The sequence below is a fragment of the Arvicanthis niloticus genome, chromosome 6 (genome assembly GCF_011762505.2).
Source record: "Arvicanthis niloticus isolate mArvNil1 chromosome 6, mArvNil1.pat.X, whole genome shotgun sequence".
NCBI classification, from domain to species: domain Eukaryota; kingdom Metazoa; phylum Chordata; class Mammalia; order Rodentia; family Muridae; genus Arvicanthis; species Arvicanthis niloticus.
In genome coordinates, this window is record NC_047663.1 from 40,985,923 (window position 1) to 41,013,242 (window position 27,320).

The 27,320-nt window shown below is 45.5% G+C and overlaps 1 protein-coding gene across 3 annotated transcripts in view; it reads left to right on the top strand.

Annotated features, from left to right (window-relative positions):
- Nucleotides 1-27,320, top strand: part of Asic2 (acid sensing ion channel subunit 2) — a 1,035,978-nt gene that overhangs the window by 1,001,851 nt on the left and 6,807 nt on the right. For all 3 annotated transcript variants that reach the window (XM_034505874.2, XM_076936186.1, XM_034505873.2), the window contains exons 4-6: nt 20,415-20,565; nt 22,663-22,719; nt 24,534-24,687. In XM_034505874.2, coding sequence (XP_034361765.1) covers nt 20,415-20,565; nt 22,663-22,719; nt 24,534-24,687 — 362 coding nt within the window. The remainder of the gene's footprint in view (nt 1-20,414; nt 20,566-22,662; nt 22,720-24,533; nt 24,688-27,320) is intronic.

Sequence of the window (27,320 nt, forward strand, 5' to 3'; positions counted from 1 at the left end):
TGGCAGAGAAGGCTTGCTTCAAAGAGCATCTTATCACAGCAGCAGAAAGAGCATCTGAACATTTTGTGGCTGAAGTCAGTGTTGCTTCTGACATTCCCACATTTTCTCCAAAGCTTCCACCATTGACAAGGCAAACATATGTGGTGACCCCATGCGTTTGAGCATTCTCTTTTTGATGAACCCTGCACATGTATTAACTGTACATATGGGAGGCTCTAAAACTTGTAGATGAAATAGCCAGAGGCCATGGTCATTCAAATTCAGGACTAAGTTCCAAATGTAGCTCTTGGGCACTCAGAACAAGGGATCTTGCTACTTCAGTTTACCACCCCTGATGCTACACATCCCCCACATGGAAGCAAGCTCTCCTGAGAGATGAGTGGAGGCTGCAGGTGGTCTCTCCATTTATATCTGTAGCCTGGGGAATTTTCCAATGGTCACCACCTGTGGGTATAAAGGGACTCTCAGGAGAAGTTCCAGTTACAGCTTCCTAGTGCAGGCCCTATTTTTCCCCCACAAGGGGGAAGCACTAAGCAAGAGGCACATCATCCAGTAGGACCCAAGAGCTCAGGCAAGGTGAATACCTACCTTCTCCTTACCCCACATTCCACAAGAGGAAGGTGCTGTTCCAGAAGTAAGGAGGAGGAAGAAGAGGAGGTAGAAGAGGAGGAGGAGGAGGAGGAGGAGGAGGAGGAGGAGGAGGAGGAGGAGGAGGAGGAGGAAGAGAAAGAAATATCTGAGTTCTTGCTCCATGACAAATGGTGTGGTAGATATGACATTCTATGTGCTGACTTGTTTAATAGTACCTCTGATCCTATACCCTAAAGATCAGCATATCCATTGTGTGAATAAGGAAAGCAAGGCCCAGAGATATTTTAACCCTTCCCAACAATCCCACAGTACAATGACCACAGCGGCAGTTCACTGAGCATCTGCTCCACAGTCGGCATTGTGCAGAGCACTTGGCAACCATGAACTCAGCCACCATGCTATAGCTCATCAAATCTAAGATAACAACGATGACTGTAAGAGCCATGGGTATTCTATGTGCCAGCTGGAAACAAGAGAGAAACTAGAACACAGTGCTAAGAGGTCACTGATGGGAACACATTACAGACATGTTTGGAGGTAGAAACATGTACATCCTAACTGGTAGAATAGAGAATCCGCACTGCAATGAGAGCAGCTCATAATCCTAATTTACTGATGGGAAAACTGGGTATAAGAACTGGAATCCAAACCCAGGTCTGTCTGAGACTGCAGCCCCATCTTCTTAACGCCCCTCCCCAGCGCTGACAAGCACCTGCTATGGCCCTCTGAGCCAACACTCCCCCCAGGCCCCTCCTTTTAGTCTCCACAGTAAACTTGGAGGTTGGTATCCATGCCTACACACTCAGAATCAGAGCTCAGAATAAGACTCCAGACCTGCCAAGTCCTGAAGTCCCATGGGCTTCTCGGCATCATGTATCACAGGTGTTCTCTATAAGAACTGACCTTGTTCCATTGGGCCACATGAGAAAGTAACAGTTCAAGTCCTTCCAGGACCCAACCAGAAGACTGAGGAATCCTATAACCAGGCCCCATCCTGCCATCTGGCTCTCTTTCTGTGGGAGATGCAGGCATTCCATTCTCTACAGCCATACCTTACTGGCCCACCTGGGAAGCAGAGCCATGGCCCGAGGACAAAGATCCAAACTCAGCCTCTAAATTTGTCACTTTTTCTCATGCTATTAAAAAAAAAAAAAACCAAACAAACAAACAAAAAAAAACCCTGACAAACAGCAACTCAAGAGCTCAAGGAAGGAAGGATATTGATTTGGCTCACAGTTTACAGGGATCCAGTCCAGCATGGTTGGGAAGAAAAGGCTGTGGGAGGGTGATACATTGTCTCTGTAGCCAGAAAACAGGGATGAGTGCTGAAGCCCACTCTCTCTCTCTTTTTTTTCTCTTTATATTCATTCCCTACCCACAAGCTGGTACCATGCACATTATGGGTGGGTCTTCCCAATTAAACCTGTCAGGAAACAGGCTACAGACCCACCCAGAGGCATGTCTCCTAAGTGATTCCAAATAAGTTCAGTCAAGTTGACAGAGGAGATTGGTCATCAAAGACCAGGGAAGAAACCTCAAAACACTGACGGAATTCCTGTCCAAGAGTCATGGATTGCTAAGTAATGTGTGATGACCCAGGGCTTTAACCCAGAAATAGATTTCAAGGCCAGGACTCCATCACTTGTGGAATCTATTTTGAGTTGGGGGGGGGGGGAGGCTTTTAAAGGTGGTAAAGAAACACTGACCTGTGTCATGACCTCTTGACTCAATTTCCCCTACTGTGAAATAAGAGTAGCAGCCATGGTGGGTGAGACACAGGCATTAGGGTAGATATGAACAATCTAGAAATTTAGCCCCTTGACTTGGTTTTAGGAGGGAAAACTCTTTCCAGCTACAGGTTAGTCTTGAAGGATGAATTCAAGCAAGAGCTCACTGACCAAGCTCAGTTGCTCAACACATGCCATCACCAAGCATCTAAGACTCAGAGGCTTAAACGAAAGAGACCTATTTCCTCATGGCTGTAGGCACTGGAAAGCCAAGATGCCAGGGCTGGTTTCTGATAAGACGTTACTCAAGGCTTGCTTCCCATAGTACTCTCAGAAAGCCCTTCTCTGTGTACATAGGGACAGAGAGGTCTATGCCTCTCCCTCTTCTTTTAAAAACACCAGGGCAGACCTTATGATCTTATTTAACATTAAATTATTCACCCCAAAGCCCTGTTTTCCCATTCAGTCCCTCTGCAGGAAGTGCTTCAACATAGGCATAGAGACGCCATCCACAGTGACTGCATTGGTGTTAAACTCCAGAGGCAGGTGGCGTGTTGATCTTGTTACAACAGTTCTTCCTAAGGGCCAAAGAGTCAAGGTCACATAGACAAAAGGCAGTATCTGCTCAAAGTATTTCATGGATGGATATTGACAGCCTTTAAAATTAGTACAAGGTGGGGACTAGAGAGATGGCTCAGCAGTTAAGAGTATTTGCTACTCTCACAGAGGACCAATGTTCAATTCCCAGCACCCATGTAAGATCTATAACTCCTGTGCCAAGGGATAAATACCCTTTTCTGGCTTCCAGGGGCACCCACCTGTACATGTACATAATTAATACATATACACATTAAATAAATGGATTTTTGTTTGTTTTTTTAAATAACACCATCCAAGATTACCAACTCATCTACAGAAGTTGGCATGGTTTAGTGGAAAGGAAAGTGGATTTTTAAGGTTGTGGAGTATCCCTGATCTGTGTAAGAAACTGCTTAGCAGAGGAGGGGAGATGACTGTCGGTAAAGTGTCTGCCACGCCAGCACGAGGACCCAAGTCTGGATCCCCAGCATCTATGCAAAAGCCTAGCATGAGTGCATGCGTTTGTAACCCTGGGATCATGTGGTCAGGTGGAAACAGGAGGAGCCCAGGAGCTTGCTAGCCAGCCAGTCTAACTGAATCTATAAGATCCAAGTTTGGTGATCAATCCTATCAAAAGATAATGTGGAAAAAGGTAGAGAAAGAAAACAGATGTCAACGTCCAGCCTGTTTGCACACATGCATACACACATGCACATACTTACAGAAACATATGCATAGTACACACACACACACACACACACACACACACACACACACACACACACTCACCCAGGACCCAGGACTAAGTTATTGCTAGAGATGAGGACAGTAGTACTCCATTTGGTGTACCGACAGAGAGTGATAGATGTGTATAAACCATCATGAGGTCTTGTGAAAATTAATTATTTGGGGATTTGCGGAACACGGTGTGGTGCCATCAACATCAAAACCAGAGATCCAGCCTAGACACAAAGCAGGGTCCCAGGCAAAGATCCAAGAGATCAGTGACCCTCTATGAGCTAAGTGCCAGGAGTATGACCTCAGATCTACAGAGCTCACCCTCACAGAAGCCCATCAAAGACACCCATGCTCTATGCCTGAGGAAGACCACCATTTTCCTCATGGAAAGTTCCAGGAAGGCATCAAGTGATAAATGATAAATCCCACGGCAACTGCTCAGTGTGAGTGGGCCTCTGACTCAGCCATCTGGGCTCAGGGATGCTGCAGACCTAGAGCACGGCATGTTACAAATGCAGAGAGGAGGGCCTTCCAAGGCTTCCACACATGGGCTCCAGGGTAGTTCCTGTCACACGGGGACCCCTGCCACTGTAGCATGTCCTAAGGGAGGTGATGCCTCTGCTAAACCTCTGCTGATGGAGTGCCAGCAGCCACAGAGAGGAACTATCCAACCCCTGGCTGGAAAATCAGCATGACCATCAGCTGTCCGTTGCAGGGACTCAGACACCCAGGTTGGTACCTATGCTGGGGCTCAGGCTTCCCCTTCTATCTTCTCTCATTTCCAATGAGCACATAGAACTGAAGCCAAACCTATACCAAATGCAGAGCTGTGCTTCCTGTGAGCAAATGCACTGGAGGTATATACCAACCTGGATCCAACTCTAACTTTAAAGGCTGTATGGTGGCACATGCCTGTAATCTCATCAGTAGAAACACTTAGAAGGCTGAAGCAGGAGGATTACTAGTCTGAGGTAAGCCTTAACTGTGATACAGCAAAAACCTAGGTTACTGTGGGTACTGTTCCCTGGATGTGGAATATTTGATGGATGGATGTTGGATGGATGGATGGATGGATGGATGGATGGATGGATTATAGATAGATGGATGGTTGATTATGGATGGATTATAGATGGATGGATAGACTTGATCGATAGATAGATGCATATTGGAGGGACTGATTAGACAGATGGATGGGTATTGGAAGAATAAATGGATGAGTGGATGGATAGATATATAGATACTAGAAAGATTAATGGGTGGGCAGACACTACATGGTTGGACACATAGATAGATGGAAATAAAACTGCAGAAGCTGTCTCTGTAGCTATGACATCATATCTACAAATATTCTCATAGGCCCCCGAGGCATACGTTAGAGCTAGCAGAGGCCCAAAGTGAAAGTTACATTTGAGTGAGATGCATTGCAATCTTTCAAAAACGCAGCAACATTCTTCTTCTGCAGAACCAATTTACATTCTCTGTTCTTGTCACATCCTCTTCCACTCACGGACGTTTTACAATGGATATGAACTTATGGTTTTACTATTTGTCACAAATCATGGATAACTCACTTTTAAAATTGATCTTTGTTGCCTGGTAAAGTGCTACGTCAGCCATCACTGCTTCTGAGTCCCTGGCAGAAGGCACAACAAGCAGCACTGGCAACTTCGAAGCGCGGGCAGGGAGTGTTGCCATCCTTTAAACCTTTGCCTCAGCCTTCATCCAGCTATGTGGTAATGACCTCTGTTCCCCGTGGACCCTGCCCTATGTGGTATATTACAATATACAGTCCTTGGAAGGTAGCCATCGAGAAAGACAGACAGCTGGGTTTTAGTCCCTGCTCTGCCACCCGCTAGCCATGTAAGCAGAGTTGCTTCCCCCTCTCTGGACCAATCTAGCCAGATTCAACAGAGATCACTGAAGCACCAATCCATATGGCAGGTATGGAGATTTAGTAAGTCTACACCATAAAAATGCTTTGAACCATACTTGGCCCTCAGCAAGAACCCAACAAATACCAGCTATACTTCTAACGCCTGTTAGCTGATAGGTGAACATTTGAGCAATAAAACTTCTCACCAAGTGGTTGTAAGGTTTTAAAGCAATTACCTCAAAGCCAGGCACATAGTAGGTACACACCAACTGAGAGATTCTATTGCTCCATCCCTTTGCAGCAACTATTGCTTGGTCCTAAGCCCATCCTCCTTGCTCTGACCTTGTGGGATGAACTTTCAGTGAAACAGGGCAGAGGCGTTAAGACTGAGTCTCCTCCCTTCTGGCTGCCTGAAAGGACATGTTTCCCCTGAGACCCCTTAGATGCCTGTGTTACCAGCTGATTGGTGGATTTGATTTTAGTGTTTTATTTGATTTTAGAATTGTTTAAAAGGAGCACAGTATAATCATTTGCGAACACACTTAAATCACTCGGCAGGATGCAATAAAAACATCAAACTCAAAATTACAGCTCAAAAAGCAGGCTCTGATTTCTCCTCCTCCTGGGTGGGCACGATAGAAGTTGGCACATTTTAGAAATTGGGAAAAGAATTCACAAGGCATGGCTAAAAGCAGGGGAATCCCAGGTTCTGGAATCTGGGCCTCCTCAGAGCACAGGGCCCCTTACTGACAGGACAGAGGTTCAATGTCACATTCAAGGTCACACAAGGAAACCTAACTGTAGACTAGTCAAAGACGCAAGTGTGATCCAGTCCTGAGCCTGCCACAGTACAGACCCATGGAGACCAACGCACTGTATCCTTCCTGCTAACCCTCAGCTTTGCTGTCTAGAGAATGAAAGAGAGAGAAATGGCACTGACTATCTTGGCACATGCCTCAAGATTATAATAGGAGTTCGGGTTACAGAAGCCTTCTGAGTGTGAGCACCCCACTTCATTCACCTCTGTAGGCTCTGGGACCTGAAATATCTTGTGGGGTGGAAGAAGCATTTATCCAGTCAAGCTGAACCACTGGCCTGAGGCTCCTGACAAGAGACCCCCTGGACTACACCGCCTTTGACTGCATTCTCCGAGAGACATGGTGGAGAGGGACTTTTCCCTTCGACTCCTAAGGCAGCTTTACCCAGTGTGAAGGCCTGCTGCTGGCTCTGAGCCAGTTCTCCAAACAGAAACAGGAAAGAAAAGCCACTCTGAGCCAAATAATAAAGCAGGCGAGTGGACTGAGAGCAACCCACCCACTCGGTACCCTGGGCCCTGGCTGACCCTGCACCCTGCTTTATAGTGAGGCTCTTACACCAGAAGACTTTGAAGAAGCTGGATGAGTTTGGCAGCTACACACTCCAGGCCCCTGATTAAGGCTCTGAGAGACCGCCATGTTGGCCCAGCAGCCCTCTCTCTCAACTTCAGCCAGTGTGTCTCACTGCCGATACAGTCAGTCTTGACAATGTGGTCCAAAACCAAGCAGATAGGGCTACATATAGAAGACTCCAGAAGCCATGGAAAATAAGGGTGTGCCACAATTTAACAATATGTGCTTATCTGTGTGTATCTGTGTATGTTCATATGTGTGCAGGTACATGCATGTGTGTAGTTACACATGTACATAATCGTTAGAGACTGGGGTGGGGGGTGGGGGTAACTCCAGAAGCCATGGAAAATAAGGGTGTGCCACAATTTAACAATATGTGCTTATCTGTGTGTATCTGTGTATGTTCATATGTGTGCAGGTACATGCATGTGTGTAGTTACACATGTACATACTCGTTAGAGACCGGGGGGGGGGGGTAACTCCAGAAGCCATGGAAAATAAGGGTGTGCCACAATTTAACAATATGTGCTTATCTGTGTGTATCTGTATATGTTCATATGTGTGCAGGTACATGCATGTGTGTAGTTACAAACCTCACTGTCATTCCTCAGGCACTGTCCACTCTGATATTTTTTGAGATATCGTCTCTTACTGGCCTGGAACTCACTAATAGGTGCGGCTCAAGGACCTGCCTGTCTGTCCATTCTGTCCATCTCCACAAGCACGTGTGAACACACTCGGCTTTTTTTTTTTTAACATGGATTCTAGGGATCAAACTGGGGTCCTGAGACTTGCAAAGCAAGCCCCAGAATGCATTTCTGAGTCACTGATAGGAGAGCAAGGCCAGGTGGGCTACCAATCCCACTGTGTCCCATGAGTCCACCCCTGAGTCAGGGACACAGGATGGCAATAAGGACACCCATGGAGACTGTAGCTTCAACTTCTTCAACATCCATTATGCATCAGATACTCTTGGGGATGTTCCATCTTGTTATGCAACAAGGCAGAAAAATCTTAACATCCTGCCTGAGAACTCCTCTTCAGGAGAGAGCTGCCTCTCCCTAGGGAAACACCGTGGTGAGGTGAGACTCTGTGAGAAAGGATGTGGCCCTAAGCCAAGACTTCAGGAGGATGACAGTGCCTAGGAATATCCTGGGTCTGCTTCTGGAGAAAGTGGGAAAGTACCTGAGCTGCGAGCAAGGAGGAAGCAGAAAAGGAAAGGATGGAGATGGGGCAAGGTGAGGCGAGGTGAAGAGACAAGAGAGCCTGCTCCAGCTCCCCTGGACATCTTCCCTGGGTCCCACCATCTTGTATCAATGGGATTTCTGCAGAATTTGACCATGGGCTGCATTTTATATAAGGTCTTTATTATGGTTTGAGTGGGAACTGTCCCCACAGGCTCATTTGTGTTAACGCTTGGTCTCCAGCTGGTGCTGTTCAGGGAGATTGTGGAACCTTTGAGACCTCACTGATAGACATAGGCGACTGGGGAGGGTGGCTTGAGGGATAGAGCTTGGCCTTTCTTCTGGTCCAGTTTCTGTATCCTGCTTAGCACCACTCAGTAATAAGCAGCTTCCTCCAGCTCCTGCCTCTACAAACCAAGCCATTCTACCAGGTCTTCCCTGCCCTCATGGCATGTAAGCCTCTGAAAGTGTGAGCCCTTCCTTCCTTGAGTTCTTTCTGCCTAATTCTGTGATGTGGAGTGGACACTGGAGAGATATCATCTGACGGTCACAGCTGGGTTACATATATATGTCCTTATTAAGGTCAAGCTGTTAGCATCCCTCTGAGGTATTCAAGATGCGAGTTCATGCTTGCATAGCATGTCAGAGAGGCCCAACCACATGTTCAAGTTCCCCCAACTCAGTAAGCAACAGGACCTGGGTCAAATCCTGCTTAGTCTAGACCACAAGTCTTAACAAGGCTGGGACTCCACAACGTGAGAAAAAAAGAAGCCAAGCTATAACAAGACTAAGGGCTTAGCCTTGCCAAGGACTCTGGATGTGTTTTCCAGGACCCAGAGAAATACCATTCAAGGGAGTAACATGTTCACTCCCTGAAGCAGGAAGTTAAAGAGCTCATAGAAGAGAAGAGGCACCCGGGTGGGTGTGGGTGGCCATCAGGTATGCCAGGTAGGCCTCCCTGTCTCTCTCTCCTCCTCCTGGGCCCTCAGTACTTCCAGCATCATCTCCACATCTCCTTCTAATTTAGAGCTCAGATAGAGGGCTGCAGACACAACAGGGATAGGTCTCGGAAGATTTACCAGGGTCTAAGATACAAGCTTGAACCACTGAGGACAACTGGAATTCCAAAAGAGCACTTCAGGCTGTAGCGCCACCTTCTGGTGAGTCTCAGACCTTGGGTCTGGGACAGTCTGAACCCTTTAGAGGTTGAAGAACACAGGGATGACAGACACCATGCAGAGGAGAAGCAGTCATCTCCTTTATATATGAACTTCCTTATATAAAATGAAAAGCCTGTAGAAATACCCTCAAGACCCTGAAGCAATGAAGGGTGAGGGAAAGGGAATTCAGTTCTTACTTTGATTTGCTCACAAATTTAAGTAGTTATCAAAGCCACCAGTTCTGTGATACAGTGTTGTCAGTAAATGCAAGGTTGAAGAAGTTCAAGGTTCAATCCTGATGTCTTTCCTCTCTTCTTGATTAGCTCATTCACCCTCTGTTATAATTGTAAACTCTACCATTCATGATTCTAGATCCAGACCTCAAGATCACACTAGTGACCTTTTAACTTGCATGTACAAAGTAGACACACACACACACACACACACACACAGAAAGAGAGAGAGAGAGAGAGAGAGAGAGATCTCCCAGGATCTATCTGTCCCACTCCCCTGATGCTAGAGTTATAGGCACACAGGGCCACACTCAGCTTCCTAAGTAAGCTTTACACTCAAGTCCTTATGTTTGCAAAGCAAGCACTAAGCTCTTAGCCAGAAAGCTCTGGCCCATAAACTCAAATGCTAAAGAGACTAGAAAAAAAAAACAGAGTTAAAGCTGACACCCTGTTGAAAGAAAGAGACACGGGTAGAGAGTAAGGAGGAAGGAGCAGGTGAAGGACTGTACGAGGAAACGGAATGTGATATAGATGAACATCTAGCCGGGACCAGGAAGTACTGACTCTATCAAGTCAGATGAGGAGACAGATAGCTGGGGCTGGGGGGTGGAAGTGAAGAGGCCATAGAACACTCGAGGTCACAGCAGCCCATGACACAGTGGAGTTCAAAGCAGGGCTTGAGTCATTCCACAGTCTGTCATTCTAGAGTTACAACTGATGGTTTGAAGACACTTTAAAGATTATCTCACCCTAACACACAGCCAGTACCTGAATCTCTCTCCTCCGATCCCAGCCAATGAGTATTCGCTCCCACGAGTGTAAGGATAATGTCATGATTGAGTTATACTGGTGGGTCAGAAAGCTCTCTTTATGTTGGTAACAAGTCCTTCTTTAGGATTAAATCAAGTAATGCATTTAGAATGCCCACCACAGTGCCTACAACATCAAAAATGTTATCTTCATCTCCGCCTCCCTTGTGACAACGACTTCTATGTCTGTCTTTCCCTTGGGATGTCAGAAAACAAACCTAATTCTTCTTCCCTGAGACAGTCCTTCAGATATTTGAAGACAGTGCTTCAGGGTCCCTTGAGGCTCCACTTGCCTCGGATAAACAAATACTCTAACCCACTTGCAGACACTCATTGGTAGGCAGGAACCATTGCTGTGTACACTATGGTTTCCCAGCTGCTGCTGTGTGTATGAGGCTTCAGCGATGCTGACGGAGCAAAGGGACAAGGCAGCCACAGCAGAGCAGCCAGGCTCCGAGTCAGAACCTCTGGGAAGGACAAACATGGAAGCAGCTGGCCTGGAGCAAAGTTTAGCTCTTGGAAGAGCTCTTTCAGACCACACCGCATCCCATCCATTTTGATGGCACATCTTCTCCCCCCCCCCCAAGACAGGGTTTCTCTGTGTAGCCCTAGCTGTCCTGGAACTAGCTCTGTAAACCAGGCTGGCCTCAGACTTACAGAGATCCACCTGCCTCTGCCTCCCAAATGCTGGGAGAAAAAGGTGTGCGCTGCCACCACCTGGCTTTGATGTCACATCTTAGTAGATGAAAAGTAAGTCAGGGGACTGGGGACAGCACTTGGGCAGTTAAGTGCTTGCCAGGCAAGCATGAAGACCTGAGTTCAATCCTCAGAACCTAACATAAAAAAAAAAAAAAAAAAAAAGTCAGGCTTTGTGGAAGGCTCCTGTAATCCCACTTCCGGTAGGCAAAGACAAGACTTGGAGCTTGCTTACTAGGAAGCCTAGGAGAATCGTCAAGTCACAGGTCCCAGTGAGAGATCCTATCTCAAAAAACAAGTCAGATGGTTCCTAAGGAACCATGACTGAGATTGACATGTGGTTTCTACATGCACTTGTACACAGGCATGTCCTCACCCATATATGTAGCCACACACACATGAATATTTACACACACACGCACACACACACAAACACACCACAGAGAGAATTAAAAGGATGAAGAAAATTTTCCCTCATCACTATCACAAAATTAAACTCATATCATTTTGGAGCCCCCTCCCCCAGCCTCTGCAAAAGGACTTGATGCATCCCTTCCCAAGTCCCACTTGTTGCTTTTGGAAACTGAGCTGGAGCAACATGGCCACGTAATGCATCCTAAATCCTGGAATATTGGCCTTCTACTTAGAGGTAATCGACCCTCAGATGTTCTCCAATGAGGTCCAGAGGGGAGCAACGGGAAGCTTGTGTGGAAGTGAGGCCTGTTCACAGATGCCGAAGAGGAAAATTGGAGTGAAAGGGAAGAGATCTGGAGGTCCTCTGAGGCCCGCTTCTGGTTCTTGCTACTTGATCCATCCTAGACACAAGGTTGTGAGGTAGGGACAAACTCAAGGGTGGCACCAGAAATTCCTGGAACCACCTGCTGGCTCCAGCCCTCACTAAAGTGCTATCCCACACAATGTATTTAACCTTTTCTGAAACTTTATGTCCCACAAATAAAATAAAAACAGGAATGCCTACATCAAAAGAGGCCTTTGAATATTAAACACACATAGAGAGTTCAAGTTCTCAGTAGTGCCAAGCAGCTAATAACCATCCAGTCCTCCTGGAAGTAGCTCTCACAAAGTCTAGATACACGATTTTATACTCGGTGTTTGAGTGTGCTGCAGAGAAAGCAAAGCAGCCAGCAGCTGGGGAGTGGACAGGCCTTGAAGTCACACTTGGTGAAACAGGCGCTTATTTACCTGGCCTCTCCCACATGGACACTTCAAAGTTATAAAGGAATATTGAGGCTGGAGTTCAATTGGAGATCAGCAAGCACCAAGTTAATGAGCCAGAAACCAGAATTCAGGGTTGCCAAAAAGGCTGGAAACAGGAAGGAGATTCTGAAGGAGGTACTCAGAGAGGCAGCTCCGGAATTTTATATAAGTGTTCCTCCAATCCTAGGCTGAATTTTCAACATCATGTGAATGGATACAGAGCACAAGAGTGCTGGGAAGAAAACAAGAGCAGAGAGATCTGAGCAACCACTGCAGCAGCTTCTACCGCCTGGGAGGAATGACTCCATAAACAACCCGGGCTTCCCACCGAAGCCACGGAAGTGTCATTCTTTGGGAGTTAGATCATAGCCCAGGACTGCAAGTCAAACTAAAATATGTCCACCCTTACCGCCACAAAACCAAAGTGCTTCTCTATAAATTTAACTGCCGCCTAGAACAACGCTGGTCCACACTAGAGGAAGATAAGCTATCCCGAGTCTCTAAAGTGATCTACCCGTGATGTCTAGTATACAAACAGAAATTACTAGATGACACACAAGGAAAAAAACGTGAAAATAACCAGGAACCAACAGATCTACATCTAACCCCAGTGTTAGACGGCAGTAAGTTTGTAGTAAGAATATTGAACCTGCTGAGTAATTTTGCAGAAAAGGATGTAAATAATGACAGATTTTATTTTCTTAGGCAAGATTTGGAAATGTTTTTAAAGAAACCAAATGGATATTTTAGAACTGACTAATGACGTGTCTGGCATGTATACCTTGTTGTGTGGGATTAATAGAAGATTAGACACACAACAGGAAAAGGAACATCACACTTGGAGACAGTTGAGAGAACTGATCCAAGTGGCAGGAGCTCAGGAGAGGGCTCAGAAAGTGTGTCCCATGCAAGCATGAGTTTGACTCTCTAGCATCCATGTAAAAAGCCAGTATAGCAACACAAACTTGTAATCTCAGCGTTGGGGAGGTGGAGCCCCAAAGTTCACTGGATGGCCAGCCTACTCTAATCTGTGAGCTTCAAGTCCTGTGAGAGACTCTGTTTTTGAAACTAAGGGAGAGAGTAATTGAGAAAGACAGCCACTGTCAACCTCTGGCTGCCATATTCACATACATACAAACACTTGCACACCCATAGTCATTGCCCCCCCCCCACACACACACACATACCAGAAATTGTTCAAATGGAATACAAAAAGAAAAAAAAATGCCGATTAAAAATAAACAGAGCTCCACTGGCAATAATACTGAGCTCATACACAGTGTATATAGAGAGATTATACCATATATAAAATTGGTATTCCAGAGAGGAAAGAAGGAAAATAATTGAAGAAATATTGATTTGTCTTTTTCTAAATTTGTTCAAAAGCATCATTTCACAGATCCATGATCCTCAGCAACCCAGGCAATAAAATTACAAAGAAAATCACACCGAGGAATGATAGTGCCAAAATCCTACAAAATCAAAGATGGAAATCAATCTTAAAATGGAGGGAGGGAGACACAGAATGAACAATCCATATGAAGAATAATCCATAAGGAGAGTTATCACTGATTCTCATCAGAAACAGTAGGGAACAGGAAATGGGGGGGGGCATCTTTGAAATGCTAAAAGAAAGCACTTATCCAGCTACAAGGGTATACACAGCCAGGAGAATATGCTTAAGAAAGAATAAAACTAAGACATTGTATAGACAAATGAAACCTGAAGAAGTTTGCCACAAGTAAAAAAAAAATGTTGAAAAGAATTCAAGCCAGTGGAAAACGGAAATGTAAGATCTATAGGGTAAAATGATGAATAATGAAAATAGTGTAAATGTGGTAAATATAAAACATAAGTTTCTTTCTCATCAGCTATTTTAAAAGTTGGTGGGCTACTTCAGGCAAAAATGGTCTTACTGGTGTTCTGCAGTAAGTCTCTTCAGTATATGTAAAAGTGGCAGGCACCACAGCATAAAAGACAAAACACGTAAATAAGCTGGCTGGTGATGTAATGCACCATTAATTCAAGATAGACTGTGGTAAGATAAAGACAAATAGTCCTAAATCCTAGAGCAGCAATTAAAAATAATAATACAAAGCGATATAAATCAGAATCCAACAGAGCATATAGAAAGAACTATTAAAATATTTGATACAAAAAGGAGCCAGGAAATAGAACAAATAAGATAGATACAGTGATGAGACAATCAGGAAATAAAGAACAAGATGGTAACTTCATATCAAAGATTGTACTGCGTGTAAATAGTTCAAAACCTCCCTAGTAAGGGGCTGTGGAGGTGGCCTGGTGATAAAAGAGCACTTAAAGCTCTTCCAGAGAACCCGGGTTCAATTCCCAGCACCCACACCATGGCTCATAACAATCTATAACTCCAGGCCCACTGGATCTGATACCCTGCACACTTGAGGTACACAAACACACATTCAGGAAAACACTCATACACATAAAATAAAAAATAAATAGAATCTCAAAAATTTTTCAATTCCTAATTAAAAGGAAGAGATTGTTGGATAGAATGAATGGCAGCATTCAACCTGGCTTAGCATATAAAGATCCCAACAGAGTGAAGAAGGAGCAGAGGGGAGGTTGGAAGGACAGAGAAATGCGGGCAGTGGCGTCAGGAAGCGGCCATGTCTAGCACTCAAACCCTCCCGGCAGTGATGCCACAAGTGATGAAGGTGATGATCTCACAGTGGTAGCAAATTCATTCATCAAAATGTAGTAGTACTAAATACATAGGTGTCTAATTCATTCACAAATATCCAAATAAGAATTGACAGTGAGAAGCGGACAGACTGCATGGTTAAACATTGTAACATTCACTCTTCTATCATTGATAACTATGCAATATATTAGTAACTTTTGCGTAGCTATGACCAAAATACCAAAGAAAGACAAACTGAAGGAGGGAGGCGTTATCTTACCCTACGGTTTCAGATGACCTGGCCCATTCACTTGGCCAGAACTTCATGGCAGTGTGAGTATGGAATGCCAGGATATTCCCATGGTGGAAGACAGGAAGCACAGAGCAAACAAGGGACTTTGAATCAGGTACATGTTCAGCCTTCATGGTACATCTCCAGTGTCCTACTTCCTCTGAGCTCAGCACCACTTCCTAAAGCTCCGAGTACTTCCAAAATAGCACTTCCCAGTTAGGGACCAAACACTGAACACATGAACATTTCAAATCTAAATAACAACAAGTAAGGAAAAAAAAAAAGAAAGAAAGAAAGAAAGAAAGAAAGAAAGAAAGAAAGAAAGAAAGAAGAAATTTATTAAAGGTATCAAAAATTTGAGCAACACTTCCAAGTGACTTAACCTTGTTGTCTTTTATGAAACTGTGCTCAGAAACTTAGAAAAATGAGCACATTCCTTGGCGTGGGGGGATCCCAAGTTACTGAGGGGAGGGGGAAGTGAGGAAGTATCTGGGAGGGGTTATGGGAGGAGTAGGGAGAGAATATAGTCAGAATGTGTTGTGTGTATAAGAAATCCTCAAAGAATCCATAAAAATGTTTTAAAGCCGAAGTCACCAAAATTAGTGCAAGAAGAAATAGAAAATACTCATTTCTCTGCATCTATTAAAGGAATTGAATTTGTAATTTAAAATATCTGCCTTCATGCACATAAGCACCAGGTCCAGATGGCTTCACTAGTAAATTCAATCAAGCATCTAAGTTTTAAAAAAATGATACTATGTCTATACAAACTCAGAAAGCAAAGACAAAGGGAAGATCTCACCACTTGTTTTATAAAGTTACCATAATTTCAAAGGATAATTTAAAAGTCAACCATGGTGTCTCAAGCCTGTAACCACTCAGATATCTGAGAGGGCAGCTTTTGGAATAGAGGTCACTTTGAGCCACAAAGTTCAAGACTAACCTAGGCTAACCAAAATCATTTAAAGATATTAGAAGAAAAGTAAATACAATTCCTTCCTAAATGCAGATGCACAGCTTCTTTTGAAAATATTTGCAAATTAGACATAGTAAAATCTAAAGAGAATAGTAAGTCCTGAGCAAGTAGGGTTTCTCCTGGGACTGCAGATCAAGCCACAGCTATAGATTAACCAATGCTATTCACCGTAATAGTCAGATAAAGGGGGATCATGTGACCATCTTTCTAGAAGCAGGGACCATCTTTACCAACATGTAATATCCTTGATAATTTTCTTTAAAGAAATGAAAATTTGAGTGGCTAGAGAGATTCCTCCTCCCCACTTTTGCTAAGGTCTCAGGTTTGAATCCAGCACCCACATGGTAGTTCACAATTGCCCGTAACTCTAGTTCCAGGGGACCTTAAACCTGGTGTCTCCAGGCTTCTGCGTGCATCTGATATTCATAGAGACACACACATAGACATAATTTAAGCATTTTTAATGAACAAATAAAAAACATTTTATGTAGCAAACTAAAAATAGGTTAGAACATTCTCAATGCAACAAAGACAACTAACAAAAATGTATATCAGACATGCAATGGTGGGGTGGTGCACAGGGGAGGCAGAGGCAGAGGAAGGTACGTCTCTAAATTCAAGGACAGCCTGGTCTACAGAGTGAGTTCCACGACAGTCAGGACTAAGGACAGTCACAGAGAAACCCTGTCTAGGTGTGTGTGTGTGTGTGTGTGTGTGTGTGTGTGTGTGTGTGTGTGTGTGTGTGATGGAGCAATAATAAGCTCTTTCTTTAAAAGATCAGAAACAAGACCAGAAAATACTCACCCACTCTGGGATTTTTTTCCCAACATCACACTGAAATTTTTAAACAAAAAAGCTGGGGGGGGGGGGACAAAAATGAAAACTATAAGCAAAGAAATAAAATCTAAGCTCTCAAAAAGAATAAGCTATTGATACACTCAAGAGTATGAATAGATGCCAAAAACATTTTGCTGAGAGAAAGCTGCCAGCCATGAAGAAATACACACTCTGCCATTCTATTTATATGTGATCCTGCAGCAGATAAAAGTCACTTATAAAGACAAAAGCAGATGGAAGGCTTTTCTGAGGATCAGCCAAGAGGGATGGGACAATGTTCGTGGACAGCTTTGGGGGAGATTAGATATGTCCTAGATCCTGGTTGTTGTGATCATCACAAGGATATGAGTTTTCTTAAAAGTTCACTCCAGGTGCTGGAGAGATGGCTCAGCAGTTAAGAGCACTTGCTGCACTTCTGAAGTTTGGTTTCCAGCACCCACATAGTGGCTCAGAGTCACCTTAATTCCAGTTCCAGGAAATCCGACATCCTCTTCTGGCCATTGAGGGCATTAGCTAATCACATGACAACACATTCCTACATGTGAGCAAACCATCCAGACACATAAAATAAATGAATCTAAAAAATTAATTCATGCAGTTATACATTAAACTTGATCTATTTTCTCACATGTAAATTGTGCATTCGTAAAGTTGATTTTACAAGTAGGAAAAAATAGACACCATTAGGAAAAAGTAAAACCCAGACTTTCAAGAAAAGATACTTCACATTTGACTTAGACCTTGAATTCAAACCATTCTTTCAGAGATTTCCTACATCTCAATAATAAAGACAAAATATGGACAGGCTTTCTAAATGGGCAAAAGACTAACCTGTCACCAAAAAGTAATATATGAATAACTGATAAAAACAGAGCTGTGCTCAAAATCATAAATCTTAGGGGAATATAAACAGAAACACCAGTTTGCTACAGCTGAACCCCAACAAAAATAACTAAAACCAGCAAGGAAACAAAGAAACAAGGAGCTAGCATGGAGGTGGAGAGAGCCCAGCCATTGTTGACTCCTGGAAGTGAGATGGAGGGCTGGGAAGATGGCTCAGCTGGCTAAAGCGCCTGCCACCGAACCTGACAATCTGAGTTTGGTCCCTGGATCCCACATGGTAGACAGAGAAGAACCAACTCCTGCAAGTTGTCCTCTGACCTCCACACATACGCATGGCACACTCACCTAAACACAGATACCCACACATGATAAATAATAAATCCATGCTTAAAAATCATAGAACCACTTTAGCCCAGAGTCAGGCCAGTTCTTATAAAATTATACTTATAACTAATTTATGAATCAGAATCAGCTATTCCACTCTTGGCTATTCACTCAAGAGAAACTAAAATGCCTGTTAAATGAGTCATAAATAAATACTCAGCTGGGCATGGTCACACATGACTGTAATCCAGCACTTGGGAGGTGGAAGCAGAGACACCTGGAGGTCAAGATCAGCTTTGGCTAGGACTCTCAGTGGAGGGATAAGGATTCCAACCCACCCACAAAACCTTCCACCCAAAATTACTCCTGCCTACAAGAAGATGGAGCAGAGACTGAGGGAATGGCCAACCAGTGATCAACCCAACTTGAGACCCATCCCATGAGCAAGAACCACTCCCTGACACTATTAATGATATTCTATTGTGCTTGCAGACAGGAGCCAGGTAGCATAATTGTCTTCTGAGAGGCTCTACACAGCAGCTGACTGAAACAAATGGAGAGACCCACAGTCAAACATTAGACAGAGCTCAGGGAGTCTTGTGGAAGAGTTGGGGGAAGGATTAAGGGACCCAGAGGGAATAGGAACTCCACAGGAAGACCAACAGAGTCAACTAACCTGGACCCTTGGGTGCTCCCACAGACTGAGCCACCAAACAAAGAGCATGCATGGGCTGGACCTACGCCTCCCCTCACTTACGTAGCAGATGTGCAGCTTGGTTTTCATGCAGGCCTTCCAACAACTGGAATCAGGGGTGTCCCTAACTGTTGTGTGCGTATGGATCCTGTTCCCCTAACTGGGCTTCCTTGTCTGGCCTCGGTGGGAAAGGATGTACCTAGTCCTGCAGTGACTTGATGTGTCAGGGTGGGTTGGTACCCAGGAGGTCCTTACCCTTTTCAGAAGAGAAGGGAATGGGAGATGGGGAGAGGAGGTATACAAGGGGAGAACTAGTGGAACTGTGATTGGGATGTGAAGAAGATAGATAGATAGATAGATAGATAGATAGATAGATAGATAGATAAAAAGATCAGCCTTGGCTACACAACAAGTTTGAGGTCAGCCTGTGCTAAATCGACCTTGCCTATAAATTAAGTAATTAAATAAATAAATACTCACAGGGGCTTCTTTATAATTACCAAAATCTGCGATCAATCCAAACACCCACCACCAGGTGAATGGATAAACACACCAGCATGTGCTCATAAGCTAAAGAACAACTCAGCAGTAAAGGAACGGACTCTAGGTGTGCCCCCATGTGGAACAACCACGAAATCATCATTTTGAGTGAAAGAAGTGGGCAAGAGTGCATGGGGAAAAGTATCAATTATCTACTTGAAACTTGAAATTGAATTTGAAAATTGAAGTTGGATTATCTATTTGTAGTTTGTCTGTCTGAAAAGAGGATGGTCAAACCGTGGTAACAAAATTCATTACAGTGGTTTCCCCGAATGGGGGTGGAGCATGGATTGGGAAGAGACATGAACTCATTTTCTGTAGGGATAAAAGGGTCACGTGTGTCTTGTTTGATGCAATGTGTAGATGGGTGGATGGTACACATGTGACAGAACTCAGACTGTGCACTGGCCGGTATAGTGCCTCTTGCTTTTAATCCCAGCACTGAGGCTTGAAGATCTCTGTATATCCACAGCCAGCCTGGCTCATGAAGTGTGTTCAAGGGTGGCCAGGGCTACATAGTGAGACTCTTTCCAAAAAAAAAAAAAAAGAAAAACTCTCCCAAGAAAAAGATTTGGGGCGTGTGTGTGTGTGTGTGTGTGTGTGTGTGTGTGTCTGTGTGAGCTGTTAAGAGCAGTTGCTGTTCTTGTAGAGAACCACAGTTCAGTTCCCAGCACCCATATGGTGGCTCACATCCACCTGTAACCCCAGCTCCAAGGGATCCAATGCCTTTTTCCAGCCTCTTCGGGTGCATGTATGCACATATATTCATACTCACAGGCACATACATGGACACAAAGAAATGAAATATTTAAATTAAAAAACTGAGAGCAAAATTCCATGAAAAATGACAAAGATAAGGTGGGAAACATCATCCAGGAGACAGACGGTCCATGACATCACATGGGAGATGGACAGACGGTCCACAAGGCCAGTGCTCGGTTGGTTATTTGCCAATTGAACAGGTAGACCACTGTGCCACGAAGTCCATAGCGACTGAGTGAGCATCCCTTGCCCGATCTGACTGCATCCTCCTCCCTGTCTGTCTTACAGCTCACATATCTGCCCCCACCATGGGGGGAGTGCCGGTCCTCAGAGATGGGACTCGACTTCTTTCCTGTTTACAGCATCACAGCCTGTCGGATTGACTGTGAGACCCGCTACATCGTGGAGAACTGTAACTGCCGCATGGTCCACATGCCAGGTGGGTACCAGAGCCCCCAGGAAACACCTCACACACTCCTGGAGGATGCAAAGAGGAGCCTCTTTGGGAGGCTGTGGTACCTGACCACCAAGAAGTAGATGAAAATTCTCCATCCAGCAACCAGGCCAGCATCCTGGTGTGCAGGAGTGCCCAGATGTGTGCATCATCTCCATCCCAACGTCCCATATGCTTGACAGTTGTCTGCTGCTCTTTCCTCCTGAGTTTAGTGTCCAGATAATGGGGTGTATCCTGATAATGTGTCTGTTGGAAGATCCAGATGTCTGTGGCTTCCACCCAGATGTTTCCCTTTATGCATCCAAATGTCTAGCACTCTTTCTAGTGTGGCAAAAGTCTATTAGTGAGCAAATAAATGTGCCTGTGCTGACGCTTCTGTTGTCAGACTAACAACACTTATTGCTGTCTCATTAGAGGCAGTCGGCATGTCAGAGGCTGGGGTGTGGAGTGGAAGCTGGTGTGGGCAGGAGAATGGCAGCAAGGACCAGTAACTGAGGTGGTAGGCATGAACCTTAGCTTCTATTTCAGGCTTCTCCACTCACTGTGTGGGCTGGTCCACATCAGTAACCCTCTCTGTTACATTCATGATCTCATCTTTTTAAATGCCCTGAACACCACAAAAGTCAGTGATGGTTATATTAGTGCAGGAAGAGTTTAGAATAAGAAATCACCTCTGCAAAAGACCTACTGTGTGCTTGGAACTGTTCCTTTTGATATTTGCTCTTCTGGGCTTGTATCCTACATTATTGAAGCTTATTTAACAGAGTCTTTGTGATGGACACACACACAAACACACACACACAGTAATGATCTTAGTGACTCAAAATTAGAATTGTTGATCTTTAAAAACTGCCTCTGTTCAAAGAGACTTTGCCGGTATTGTTTAGATCACTAATATTAGGAGGGAAAGACATAGGTGTGGCCCCAATCTAGCCACTCTGGGTCTTGAAATGAGCATCACTTCCATGGCTGGGGTCAGAGGTAGCTCTGAGGGAAGACTCAGAGAGGAGCTTGGAGAAGCTACAAAGGCAGTGGATTGTCCCCTAGACCCAGGAAGGACTATAATTCTCTCCCATTACCAGTGACGCCTGTGCTGACTGCGGGCCTACAAAAGTACAAGAGAATAAATGTGTGTTGCTTTAAATAATGACACTAAAATTGCCTGTGAGCTTCCTGGAAGACAGGGCAAAATGGAAACCACATCACTTAACATGTGATTATTGGAAAAGGGAGTTGCACCAGCTCCCCAGTGCTAAAGAAAAAAAAAAACGCTCTTCGGGACGGGGGAGGAGGTGTCAAAAAAGATATTCGTGAGAGACCTTAACTGTGCATTTCACAGGGGGGAAGGGAAAATAAAATAACCAACAACCACAAAAGAGATCTTTGTGTTCTGCAGAGAGTTCCCAGAAAGGAACACCTAGCATCAGTAAGTGTTCCTTGTCTGGTGCTCAGACTAAACCAGCCAGGAGCTTTTTTTTTCCCATAGAACCTGAGTCAGAGGCAAGCAGACAAAGTGAGGTTACAGTCATTCCACCCATGACATCTCAACCCTGTGTGATGACGGGCAGAGCCGTGGGGAGGCACAGGGCCAGCCCTGGCTGCTTGTAGCAGTGTGGTATGCTGAGAAGACATAGCCCCTGGATGCCATGGACCACTGCTCCAAGCCTACCTTACCGCCAGCAGCTCACCGTCTGGAAAGGCAGATGCTAAGGTCCAAGTCTTTCTACCAGGAAGCCTAACACAAGGGGCCAGGAAGACCACATCGGCCTAGCTTAGAACCTTAGGACCTTGTCTTGTCCCCAGTCTGCCAGACAAACTGCCCCATCATCCACCAGAGCCACCAGAAGAAGGCCAGGCGGCTCGTGTGGTCTCTCATGGTCTCCTCCTCACAGAACATATCAGAAGTCGCCACCACATCCGAGGACACTGAACAGTGGCACCCACCAGACTGTCCCCTGAAGATAGCTTATCCCTGTGGGTTTGGAAGTCATTCAGTTCCTGGCCAGTGAGATGCCGCTGGCATGTGGACCTGCCCATGTTGTTAATAGTCTTTGTTTGTTTGTTTGTTTTCCTTTCCTGTAGGGGATGCCCCCTTCTGCACCCCTGAGCAGCACAAGGAGTGTGCAGAGCCTGCCCTCGGTCAGTACTGGGGGGAACAGAGGGAGTGGGGGTGAGATTGTGGGGTCATCTGGTGGGGACACAAAGTCAGCCATGGAAAAGGGAGCAGGGAAGGGATAGTCACAAAGAAGTTCTGCAAGAACAGAGAAGCTGCCGGAAGCTGGAGAGGAAGAGAGTAGAGGAGGGCTCTCCTGAAGCCCCAGAGATGAGGACTGCAAGGGGCACAGAGATGGCGATGGAAGAGATTTCACAGGGAATGGAAGATACAGGGAGAAGGCAGAGATAGAAAGAGGGTGGCCTGAAAGAGTTTAGTGAAGTCAACACACACACAGAGCCACCAAGTTCATGTGCAAACAGAACATCTTTCCCATGCTATGAGCCCAAGGGATAGGAAGTGACACGTCAGCGGAGAGGAGCAGAGTGGTCCTCTTCCATTCCATGCATGGAAACACAAGCCATTCCAAGTCCCACTATGCCACCACTGCCATCTCCCCACTTCTCCGGGACCCCTTCTTCTCATAGCTTCCAGGGCATTTGAGGGCTAAAATAACTGCAGGCTCCCCATCTGAAAAGCCAGGGGAGAGAGGGAGCACACAGCCATGGGTTGAGATAGCCCAGCAGCTGTCCTGCTGTTTCTCTCTCCTCTCTCCAGCCCCAGGGGGAAAAAAAAAAAAAAAAAAGACAGCTGTAAACAGTGCTGAAGCACCTTCCGCAGCTGCAGCTGGTAGCGCTATGGGGAAAGCAAAGCCAAAACTCCTGTTCTAGACTGTCTGAGACAGGAGAAGGTGTTACAATGTATGCAAAGTCTTTCTTTGGTTTAAAGATAACAGAACCAAATGAAGGCAGAGGGGGTGAGAAAAAAAGAGGGAGCTGAGAGGACAATTATTCTTGCTAATGATGAAACTTTTGGACCCTTGCAGTTAAGCACCAAGGCTATTGCAACAGGGAAGCAAGAGGGTTCATCTCAGCATGTAGCAGACAGCCAGGGGGTTGCCACCTGCAAGTACCCGGAAGGGTCAGGAGATGAGAAACTTACAGAGGAGATGTCAGGGCTGGGGAGCATTGCTAACTCACAGGGCTGGGATTCTTCCTAGATGCAGGCCAGAGTGACAGAGTATCAAGGTGAGAATTCCCTCTATGCTACCTTAACAGGCTTCTTGCCAAAGCCAGGCTGAGCAGTGAAGAAACAACTCTCAAGAGCCTGGCTAAAGTTTAGTCAAAAAAAAAAAAAAAAAAAAAAAAAAAAGTCTGTCAGAGGGCAACAATGCCTTTGTTCACCTAGTGTGGTTGGTTGGTTGGGAGCAAAGAGGAAAAGGAGAGTTGTGTTGGGGGCTGGAGGAGGGGTAAGCTTGCTCCAGGGGAAGCATTCGAGGATCTTTCCCTGTGTAGTCTCTCAGCTGGCAGAGGGTGTGGCATTGGTTATGAAGAGCACCAGCAGGAACAGCATGAAGTCCTGAGTTCCAAGCACAGTGCTCTCCATCTAAGCTTTCACTTTGTGGGTCAGAACTCCAACCTAGACGTAGTGGAGAAAGCCCTGAGAAGAGGAGGGGCTGGGCCTCCCTGGGAACTGTCTCTCTAAAAGCGACAATGGACTGACAATTTGGAACGTGCCAGAGGACAGTAACAGCAAGCAGAAAGAAAACAAGGCCAAGGCACAATCCCATTTCTACAAGTCCCCAACCAATTTCCCTGGGACCCAGCTCCTCCTCCCAGCTTGTCTCTTAATGCCTAGAATCCAAGTGTGCTAGGATACCTGAGATCACACACACACACACACACACACACACACACACACACATGCGAGCCCGCCTGAGACCCTCTCCTCTCTCCCTCAGGTCTACTGGCAGAAAAGGACAGCAATTACTGTCTCTGCAGGACACCCTGCAACCTGACCCGATACAACAAAGAGCTCTCCATGGTAAAGATCCCCAGCAAGACGTCAGCCAAGTACCTGGAGAAGAAATTTAACAAATCGGAAAAATATATCTCGTAAGTTAAGTGGGGAGGAAGGAAGAGGGGAGAGGGCATTCAGAAAGTGGCAAAAAAAAAAAAAAATGGAAACAGTTAGCTCAATTTAGCAAACATTAATTGAGCACTTGCTGTGTGCCAAGCTCAGAAGACAAAGCCACAAAGAGCTTGCAGCCTTCTGGGGAGAAAAGCGCAGGGATTGAAAGCCACATAGGGCAATGACATCTGGGACAATGTTGGCTATAATTGAGACATGCAGACACGGAGGGAAAACCATGGTTGACTGCTGTTTGCTTGGGGTGAGGTTCAGAGGAAGCTTGACCTTTCTAAAGAATGTATAATTCTCCATGTGGATCTTGAGCCTTCTGTTCCCTCTCCTGGGAACACTTGTCCTGTCACTCTGCCTACCTGGTCCTCGTGGTACCTGTCTCTATTTAAATAGCATTGCCTTAGAAAGTTAGAATATGGTCTCCCTCTTTTAGTTTCCTCCCCAGGCACTGTGGCGTTTGCCTTTATAATATTGCAGCAGTTTGTGGCTTGCAGTTAAGTAAGTGGTTTGCTCGGGAAAGGAGCTGACAGACTATATCCCTCAGGATTTAGGTTTAAGAGTAGGGCCTGGGCATGGAGAGATGGACAGCCATTGAGAGTACAGATTGCTCTTTCTGGAGTACTGGAGTTTAGATCCCAGCAGCTCAGAAACATCTGTAACTTCAGCTCCAAGGAATCTGGCGTCCTCTTCTGGCCTCTGTTGGTATATACACACAGATGCACATACACACCAAGACATACACCTACATGTAAAAATATGTATATATTAAAGAAAAAAGGAAGTAGTAGAAGGAGAAGAAATAGGTTTCTTAGGAGAAAGATCCAAGACCATCGTTAGGCTTCATGGTGGGAGCATATTAGACAGAAACAACAGCAGACCAAAAAACGTGCTGGAACCTGAAAGGGAAAGAGGGGCTTCCCTTTAAAGTCTGGAAAGGAGCTTCATTGGCAGAAATAGCTTAAAATGAGGGTAAGAGAGATAAAGAGAGCTACCATGAAAGAGGCGGGTGGCAGGGAGTGGAGAGGGACCCCAAGAAGAAAGTCTCCAGATGAATCCCAAGACTGGGGAATCCCCAAACCTGACTTTTGTAGATTTTCAGAAGCCATAAAGAACTTTATAAAACCGTGTTTTAGTTTGGGATAGCAGGCATGACAGACAAATAGCACAGTAGAGTCAGGGACCATCAATAAAGACCTGTCAGCCACAGCATGGACAGTTTAATGTGCGATCTCAGGAACAGAGGGAATACAGAGCAGGAAGACACGGTAGACAGCCCCTTCCCGGTGTTCTAATATAACTTCCCATTCTGAGTCCTCCTTCACTGCCTCCCTGCCCACCCATCATAGTGGCTCAGACCTGGGGCACAAAACAATAAATCCCTTTTCACAGGGTAAATGAGCAGGAGACAGCATCCTGGTGGGGGCTTAAGGCAGAGTTGGCACAGGATACATTAGAGACAAAGGGAAAGAAGAACATGGCACGTGCCATATAGGATAAGCTAACGGTGAATAGAGCTTAGAGATGTAAGTATTTAGAAGGAGGTTTTGACACATGTCCTTTTAGCAAAACAGCAGTACTCTAGATTCCTCCCCTCCCCCTGGGGTGGGGGAGGCTATGATCTCCCCAGCCATGGGCTTTTGAGGTTTACAGTAGCAAATATAGATTCCCTCTTGTGGTGCGGGCCTCAAATGTAATCAGAAAGCAGTAGGTTACCCCATAACCTCCATGCCATCTTGTACCATATTGAATCTTCCCCAGCTGGTTAGTGTTGTATCTCACAGGGTTCACCACTGGGTAAGCCCGTGGCTGACTTCTCTATCACAGCACCTGCATAAGCACCTTGAAGGCTGGCCAGCGGGGAGGAAGCTTCCAGCTCCATTCCTGCCTGATTCTCTATCCCCTGCCACCAGAATATGTGCAACGTCTTTACCATTAAGTCTTGCTACCAGTTTGGGTGGGCAACCAAGAGCGGTGACAATAGCCTGTGTCAAATTTGTATTCTTGAACTCTGCTCCCCAACAGAACATTCTGGAATAATAGATTCTACAGCCGTGGCGCCCAATGTGGCAACCGCTGGCCACGCACGCTACGGAGCATCTGCAGTGTAGTTTGTATGGCCACGAAACTGAATTGTGATCATCTTTAATTGGAACAACATCACAGTTTCAGAAAGACCCTCCGGGTGGAAGCCAGATGGGGGAAAGGGAGCCTATTCGTTGCTATAAAGTCCCACAATGTGGAAAGATGCTTGATTCTTTCTCTCTCAGCCACTCTCCCATTCCACAGTCGCCAGGCCCCTTCCTGAGATGACTTCTGATCAACAGGTTTAAAACAAGAGGCCTGGAGGGCATGCCAAGCCCCCACACAAAGAGGGTAGAATGTAGGAAACCCCAGGCCCTGCTGCTTAGCAGACACTCTGCAAGTAGGAATGAGTTCCCCTGCCAAGATATGTCTCATTAACACACCTGCCTGTGGGAAAAGCACAAAAGGAGCCCAGGACTTCTGCCAGGAACCCCCCAGCCGCCACAAGCCTGCTCCCTACAATTCTGCCCATCCCTGACAAAAGACTGAGCAATGCCAGGTCAGGGCATCCCACCCCAAAAGG